This window comes from Notolepis coatsorum, assembly GCF_963971535.1.
Source record: "Notolepis coatsorum genome assembly, chromosome: 9".
NCBI lineage: Eukaryota > Metazoa > Chordata > Actinopteri > Aulopiformes > Paralepididae > Notolepis > Notolepis coatsorum.
Genome location: NC_140173.1, coordinates 94,782,854 through 94,792,179, shown reverse-complemented (window position 1 = coordinate 94,792,179; position 9,326 = coordinate 94,782,854). Strand labels below are relative to the sequence as shown.

General features: G+C 39.5%; 1 protein-coding gene across 1 annotated transcript in view; it reads right to left on the bottom strand.

The window, feature by feature from the left end:
* Positions 1 to 7,685: 7,685 nt before the first annotated feature.
* LOC311234695 (homeobox protein Hox-D4b-like) overlaps positions 7,686 to 9,326 on the bottom strand; it is a gene marked incomplete at both ends in the record, with an annotated part of 34,094 nt that continues 32,453 nt past the window's right edge. Inside the window, one exon of the mRNA XM_084321937.1 lies at positions 7,686 to 7,999. Within this exon, the coding sequence (XP_084178063.1) occupies positions 7,686 to 7,999 (314 nt within the window). The remainder of the gene's footprint in view (positions 8,000 to 9,326) is intronic.

Below are 9,326 nucleotides of genomic sequence, written 5' to 3'. Positions count from 1 at the left end.
CAGTCTCCCTTAGGTGTTTTTTGAGAGTGTTTTTGAAAGTGGGTAGTGATTCACATTCCTTTACAGCTTTGGGTAGGGCGTTCCACATTGATGTGGCATAATTGCGAAACGTGTTTAGTCCCTTGTTTGAGCCGAATCTGGGTTTAACATGATTTGTGGAGCTCCCTCTGGTGTTGTGATCGTGGTATTCACTGACCTTTGGGAAGTATTTAGTCATGTACATGGGTACCTTGGTCGTGTAGTGTATCTTGTAGACCAGGCCCATTGCAAGTTGCTGTACTCTGTCGTCTACTCTAAGCCATCCTAGGTTGTCAAAGTGGGCAGGGGTGAGGTGGGTTCTAGGAGTAAGGTCAAGCAGTAGTCTGACCAGTTTGTTTTGAGATGTTTGTAATTTTATTTTTAGCGCCTTTGAGGTGCTTTGGTACCATGAGGTGCAAGCATAGTCGTAGTACCCTTGAATGAGTGCTCCTGCTAGAGTCTTCAGGGTATTCTTGTTTACCAGTGAGGAGATCCGGTACAAGAAACGAGTTCGTTGGTTGACTTTTTTTATTACATTGGATGCCATTTTGTCACAGGAAAGATTTGCCTCTAGGATGGAACCCAGGTAGGTAATATCTTCTTTCCTTGTGACAATATTGTCACCCACTGCAACTGAGAAGCCGTCGGTCTTGCTGAGTTTGTTATTTGAACCGAAGAGAATGGACTCTGTTTTGCCCATGTGTAATGATAGTTTGTTATCAGCGAGCCATATGCAGATTTTGCTTAGTTCTGAGCTGAGGGTTTTTTCAACCTGTAATTTGTTCTTGTCAGAGACCAGCAGGGCTGAGTCGTCCGCAAACAGGAACAAGTTGCAGTCACAAGCTGACGACATGTCATTTGCATAAATTAGGAACAGTAGCGGACCTAGTATGCTTCCTTGTGGAACACCACAGTTTACTGTGAGGGGGGGGGATAGGGTACCGTTTACCTCCACCATCTGCTCTCTCCCCTCCAGGTAGGATTGCATCCAGCTCACTGATAGACTATCAAAACCAATTGCTTTTAGCTTGTCAATCAGAATGGTGTGATTGACAGTGTCGAAGGCCTTTTGTAGGTCCAGCATGACCATGCCGCAGTATTTGCCCGCGTCCACCTCTTGTTTGATGTGGTCGTTTAAATAGAGAAGGCATGTGTCAGTGGAGTGGGATGTTCTGAAGCCAGATTGGAATTCGTAGATTAGATTTTTTTCCGCAAGGTATTTTTCGACCTGTTCGTATACAATTTTTTCCATGACTTTCGAGATGGAGGTAAGGATAGAAACAGGGCGGTAGTTGCCTGGGTCTAATTTACTGCCTTTTTTGTGCAGAGGGGTCACTCTCGCAATTTTGAAGTCCTTGGGGACGTGTCCCTGTTTTATAGAGAGGTTTATTATGTGTGTGATGACTGGGGTGATGGCGGCTGCTGAGTCTCTGAGGAATTTGGAGGGGATGTTGTCATGGCCAGTGGCCTTGTTAGGTTGGAGGGCGCTCAGTTTTTTGAGTACCTCATCTGTTGTTACCATTTCCAGTTTGAAGTCGTCTTTGTGGACCCCTAGGTTTTTGTAGTAAGCTACTATGTGTTCTACCCCATAATGCCCTGAGTGGGAGGGTAGTTTGTTTACCAGTGTTGTGGCTATGTTTGTGAAGAAACTATTTAAGTAATTGGCTACATCCAGCTTTTCTGTGATGAGCGTGTTGTCCGTCTTTATGTTTATGTTTGAGAATCTGGTTTTAAGTTTTTTACTGCAGCCTAGTTGGTTATTGAGTAATTTCCAAAGTTCACGCGGTTTGTTTTTGTTTTCCTCGGTTTTGTCATTGATGAATTTTTTCTTTGCTGTTTTGATCATGGAGTTTACATCATTTCTTAGTCTGTTTCTTTGCAGTTTGAGTTCAGTCACGTGGGCTTGGAGTTCACTGCTCGTGCTTATGTTAAGCTTTGACTGACTTTTACGAAACTCAGAGCATTTTTTGTCTCTGGTTTTCATAGCGGTCAGTATTTCAGCGTGCATCCACGGCTCAGCGCGATTTTTTACCCTGGTGGTTCTTAGGGGGGCCATGTTGTTTAGTATCGTTGAAAATTTGGTTTTGAAGCCAAGCCATGTTTCTTCAACCAGTGTACCATTGAGCTCATCTATAGATAGATAGATAGATAGATAGATAGATAGATAGATAGATAGATAGATAGATAGATAGATAGATAGATAGATAGATAGATAGATAGATAGATAGATAGATAGATAGATAGATAGATAGATAGATAGATAGATAGAACGGTAAATAGATAAATGCTGTACCTCGCGCTGCCACACGAGGTCAGTAGTGTTCTTTTGCAGTCAGTTACTTACTATCTTACAATAGGCTATATCTGGTAAAGGATTAGCTATACATTACAAATTCCATTATGTTTTTGACATTTAACTACGATTTACATTATTTAATAATAAAACTTAAATGTAATATTATTATTATTGTTTTAATCTAGCCTATTATCAAAAGTAAACCAAAAACATCAGTTACTGTAGTTGTGTGGCTTCGACACTAGGTGTCAGACAAGTTGAACATCTTGATTGATATTCATTGGTGAAATTAAACCGAATAAACCTCATATTTAAACTTGAATAAACATAGGCCTAATGTTCAGACCTCTATCAATGTCGAATTGCCTAAACTTAGAGCGAATATGTAGACCAGAAAACATTTGAACTTCTGATTGTCAGACCCGCGGTGGCCCCAAAGGTCTCCGCCGGAAGCCGCTAATTAATGGTTCTCCGAGCTCATTTCCCCCAAAACACAACATTCTCCAAGCAATTGTACTTGAAAAACTACGGGTACACACACACACTGACACTCACACACACACACACACACACACACACACACACACACACACACACACACACACACACACACACACACACACCACACACACACCACACAGAGAGAAGCTAGTGAAGGGCTACATCTGTTCCTCCTCCCCATCAACCTGGACCCTCTGCAATTTGCATATCGCCCCAACAGGTCCACGGAGGACGCCATAGCCCATGTGCTGCACACAGCAGCATCACATCTGGACAAGAGGAAGGGAACTATGTGAGAATGCTGTTCATCGACTACAGCTCAGCATTCAATACCATAGTCCCCTCCAAACTCATAGCCAAGCTCAGGGACCTGGGCTTGAACTATGACCTGTGCCAGTGGGTCCTGGACTTCCTGACGGGCAGACCCCAGGTGGTAAGAGCCGGCAACTGCACCTCCTCATCCATCACGCTCAACATAGGGCCCCCAGGGCTGTGTTCTGAGCCCCCTCCTCTACTCCCTGTACACACATGACTGCGTAGCACAGCGGAACAACAACACCATCATCAAATTTGCTGATGACACAGTAGTGGTGGGCCGATCTCTGCCAACGACGAAGGGCCTACCGGAAGAGGTAGAGAACCTGTCACAGTGGTGTCAGGAGAACTGCCTCTCCCTGAACGTCAGCAAAACAAAAGAGATGATTGTGGACTTCAGGAGGTCGGGGGTCAAGGACTACAGCCCCCTCAGCATCGACGGGGCACCAGTTGAGAGAGTGAACAGTTTCAAGTACCTCGGAGCCCACATATCCGAGGACTTGTCATGGACCACACACATTGACAGTGTTGTGAAGAAGGCACGACAACGCCTACTTCCTCAGGCGCCTAAGGAAGTTCCAAGTCAGCCAGAAGATCCTTAGGAACTTCTACTCATGTACAATAGAGAGCATCCTGACCGGCAACATCACCTCCTGGTTTGGGAATAGCACTGCACAAGACCGTAGCAGACTACAAAGAGTGACACGTTCAGCCGAACGCACAATTAGAGGGGGGCTTCCCACCCTCCAGAACATTTACAACAAGCGGTGCAAGGGAAGGCTAAGAGAATTATTAAGGACTCGAGCCACCCGAACAACTGCCTCTTTGAACTGCTGCCGTCAGGCAGCGATACCGGAGTCTTATGGCGAGCACAGAAAGACTCAGAAGGAGCTTCTATCCCCAGGCCATCAGGCTGCTAAACGAACAATAATCGCTAAACGAACAATAATCACTATGCAACAACCATCAAATGCACACAGCACACACACCACAACGCACACAACACTCACTCAAACAAACAACACACTGCAGCACCCACTCCACACTTAGATCACACAAACACACTTACACTTTATATTTATTGATAAAGGATTTGCACTACAACTCGTACACCTACTGTGAATTGTACCTAAACTGCACCTCGTCCATTTATGCCTTGCACTATATAGTATTGTATATTAGTACACTGCACAGTATTGTATATTGTAATGTAACTACGTCTACGAACATTGTACATATGTCTAAACTGAACACTGTGACCTCTTTTTTTTCTTCTTATTTTTACTATGTTTTTATTTCATACTTATCTTGTCATGCACAGTCTCTGGAGCGCAACAGTAAGAAGCATTTTGTACAAAAGTATTCTGTACTTCTGTATGACAACTATAAAGAAACTTGAAACTGAACACACACACTCACTCTCTCTCTCTCTCTCTCTCTCTCTCTCTCTCTCTCTCTCTCTCTCTCTCTCTCTCTCTCTCTCTCTCTCTCTCTCTCTCTCTCTCTCTCTCTCTCTCTCAACCCCCTCCCTCTCTCTATCTCCCATGGCAACTGTGCTGTGCGTACTCATGTGCACTCCTTCCTGATCTAGATAACATAGATCTACATAAAAGACTCGCTAATAATTCTAAAATAATCTAGACTGACATAACACACTATCATAATTGCAAACGGCTGAAAACGTTATATTTTTTAAACGACTTCTATGGTGTTTTATTCAGCCGACCCCATATAGCAGGGGCACGTGCGTGGAGACTGGAGACATAATGTGTAATGTAATCAATAGCTGTTTCCTCAGGTTTTGTACCCGTTTCAATCTCCCTTCCGCAGTTTGGCTGCTCCTATTTAAGGGTATCTGTCTCAATCAGCAACTGAGTCACAATCGCAGCTCCAAAGTACCTTCAATATAACAATTAGCCAAATAAATAATCCAATAATTTCCAATTAACATGGGGAGGTTCTTAGTGACATATCATAGCGAATAAGGTATAATCTCAAATTGATTGAGTGAGCACTTGATACACAAGGACCAACTGTACTTTCTAACGCGTGTTGATGCTGTAAAGGTTTGGATGAGATTTGAATGGATGTAAACCTGTAGCTAAACATGTATCATCATTTAGAGTATGACAGTTAGAAGATGATTATTTTACATCTGTAATTCAAACAGCAGTAGTATAGTAGTAGTAGTAGTAGTAGTAGTAGTAGTAGTAGTAGTAATAATATCAGTAGTAGTAGTAGTAGTAGTAGTAGTAGTAGTAGTAGTAGTACATATAGTAGTAGTAGTAGTAGTAGTAGTAGTAGTAGTAGTAGTAGTAGTAGTAGTAGTAGTAGTAGTAGTAGTAGTAGTAGTAGTAGTAGTAGTAGTAGTAGAGTAGTAGAGTAGTAAAAACTATTAGTAGTAGCAGCAGTAGTATACTAGTAGTGGCAGCAGTAACAGTAGTAATAGTAGTAGTAGTATTAGTAGTGGCAGGCAGCAGTAGTAACAGTAGTAATAGTAGTAGTAGTACTGTATTATAGTAGTAGCAGTAGCAGTATAGTAGTGTGGACAGTAGTATCAGCTGCAGTAGTAGTATTAGTGGTGGTGGTAGTATAGTAGTTGTAATAATGATAATAATAATGCAAATAATAACAACAACAACAACAACAACAACAACAACAACAACAACAACAACACAACAACAACAACAACAACAACAACAACAACAACAACAGCAATAAGGGGAAATATATAATTGTGTACAATCTTTTTTATTGTAAATCTTTTATCACAAACATTTCACAAATGGAATTCAGTTCAACTGTTAAAATAAATTCAACAGTTTATTTCCAACAAATAGAGAATTAAAATATGAATTACAACAACAGATCAAATTAAAAAAAAAGTCAAAACAAATAGTCTAGAAATAAGTACTATATAATATAATAACAATAGCATATCATACTGGCAGCAAAAAAGGAGAACACACTTTTAAAAAAACAAAATTACTTATGAGAACATAACCATTTACGAAATAATACAAGTTTTTAAAATGTTTTCCTTGAAACCCTGTTATACCCTGAGTGAAGGAGCTAACTTGTCTCCAATAGGAACCGACTACACAATTTTAAGTGCCTTCAAGACACACTCCGTTCAGGCTACGTGCCGCGCCCTACGCAGAGTTATGTGTGTATGGGATTTCCTCAGAATTCTTTCTTTGGATTCCAGAATTCTGAAGCTTCCAAAGACCATGTAGCCATTATTGTTACATCACCACTGGAATGTCCATGTTCTCTCCCAACAGGGAGAGTTATGGGTCAAATCAGCTCAAATAAAGAGTTTTACTCCAAAACGCAATCTAGATCCATCCAAATATTATAGCTTATCATAGTTGAATTCCTTGGGCTAATATTTCAAAATTACAAATTCATTTCACTTTACTTGTATCGGTTCCACGTTTTATCACCACCAGTTATCTTGATAAAAAAACACCTTTCAACCTCGGGACCGATGCAAATTTTGTATAGGCCCAGTCTAAATAGATTTTTCACAGCAGCCATTTTGACTTTTCATAGATGGGTAGACGGATATAGAATATTCATCATTATTTAGACTGTTTCACTTGAATTGTGTTGCTAGGGAACAGCTTCGACACAAATGTATTTCCTGTCAACAATAGCAAATATTGCAACAGGAAATCAACTTGGGTCCGACTCTGTTCAGAATGTTATTGTTTAACTTTGAAATGGTTAGGCCTATATGCTACACATTTGTTTACCCATTTATGAAAAAATGGTCCTATTACATTTTTTTTGTAAGTGTTGGATATTGTTTAAGTTAAAATGCTTCCATTTTTAGATGATAATCTAGACCTAATCAATAGAAATAAAAATCTAGTCTAGTAGTCTAACATTCAATAAAAGCCTCCTTTTGAGGTTATCCCATTTAAGAAAACTCTACACATTTTCTATCTGTGCAAATGCTGGAGAAAGAAACACCCACATTTTAGCCGGGTTCATTCTTAGCATTCTACTTTCTTTCTATTGAGTCCTCTATATTCTATTTTCTCTCTTTCATTTTCCTGCTATGGCCCACTCCTTTAAAATGTCACACAATCCACTGTCCAGTATGTTGTGACGTTCGAATAAAGACTACAACTGGACTCTTTTATAATGTGCTATTCCCTGTAAAACCGACATTTTCCATAAGTATATCAAACAAATGCTATCTGTGCTCTTGAACATCGACGTCTTCAGGTTGTCGTTTTTGTGTTTAACGGCGGTTTGGTGAAATGGCATTTTTGGGGACGTGCATCATTCCACCTTCTCAGCAAAACAACCCTAATATACCCTGTATAATAAACCGTTTATTTATAGCTTATAGCCATACCCTGTTTAATAAAATGGTTTATTATATATACCCTGTAACACCCTGTATCATCCACACACACTGCTGTTATGGAGAAACAGAACAATCTGACTTGTCAAAATCAGTTTTTTTTTTCTTTGTAAATGCAGCGACTCTCTCTCTCTCTATCTCTCTCTCTCTCTCCCCCTCTCTATCTCTCTCTCTTTCTCAAACCGGGATTACGTCGCATTGTCCTTCCTTAATACTATTAGTCTTATTGTTCTTATCGGTTGTTTTTGTATTACTCTTGTTTCGACCTTTGGTATTCGGCAGCTTGTTGTCCTTCTTCCAGCGCATGCGCCGGTTCTGGAACCACACCTTCACCTGCCGCTCGGACAAACACAGCGCGTGGGCCACTTCTCCCCGGCGGCGGCGGGAGACGTAGCGATTCGAATGGAACTCTGTCTCGAGCTGCAAGAGCTGCTGCCGCGTGTAGGCCGTCCTGAGCCGCTTGGGTTCAGGTCCCGTGTGGTTAGGGTTAACTGGAGAGAGAGACGGGACACACACACACAACATACAGTTAACATGTGTGTTTATGGTTGTACCTTTTGGCCCATTCAGTTATGATGTCACCCCATATTAAGTAAGTGCTAGGCCTCCATAGCTCTATTAACGATAGTTTTGAAGCAATGCTAAAATGGCAGGAAATTCAACACGATGAGAGGCAAAAGAGGATGCTATTAAAGAGGCACATTTCTTGTCAGTCAAATACGGTGTGAGGTGGCTTGATGAAATAAAATAAATACTTGTATAGCGCTGCGTAATTGTAGTGCCCATATTATCATTTTTTAAATACGGGGATGCAGTTGCAATAACTTATTGCCAATAAGCAAGATTGCCCCAAATCAGCGGTATCAACGAGGCACGCAATAGCTTTTATACCTGAAAGCTGAAAGTAAAAGAAAGATGGTGTGAGTAACCAAATTATTATCATAAAGTATAATATGAACTGGAACTTTCTTTTAAGGGTTTCTTTTTTTGTTTGTTTTTCTTTTTATATTGGCGTCATTGGATAATGTTTGTATACAAATTGTGTTGTAACACAACAACAACAACAACAACAACAACAACAACAACAACAGCAACAACAACAACAAAACATTGTCATCACTTTATAAAATATTTCAATTGGCTACAGAAGATAGATATATTTTCTCGTCTCTCAGTAATAACAGCAATACGAAATAATAATGATAATAATAATAATAATAATAATAATAATAATAATAATAATAATAATAATAATAATAATAATAATAATAATAATAATAATAATAATAATAATAATAATAATATAATAATAATAATAATAATAATAATAATAATAATAATAATAATAATAATAATAATAATAATAATAATAATATAATAAAATAATAACTCAACTCTTACAACTCTTACTCTTACAACATATGTCTACTAAATGCCTAATTGTACTAAATATCTCAAATAAATGTAAATAGAATAGTCTTTCTTCCATTCATCTGCTGAATCAGCAATATAGGCTACGCCATTTGCAATAACTGATGCTATGGGAATGCACTATTTTCTAGATAAATGCAATACGATTGTCTGATATATGTATAGGCCTGTACTGTATTGTTCTGTTGTTATATGTGTAATGTTGTTATATATTGCATCGTATGGGAAGCTTGCTGATGCAAAACAAGCTTCTGCATCAACAGACACATCTATCTAATCATCGCGTCGCCTCATTACATAGGCAATCTGATTATTGATTAGAATTTATTTTAAAGGTCCTTTTGTTCTCTCTCTCTCTCTCTCTCTCTCTCTCTCTCTCTCTCTCTC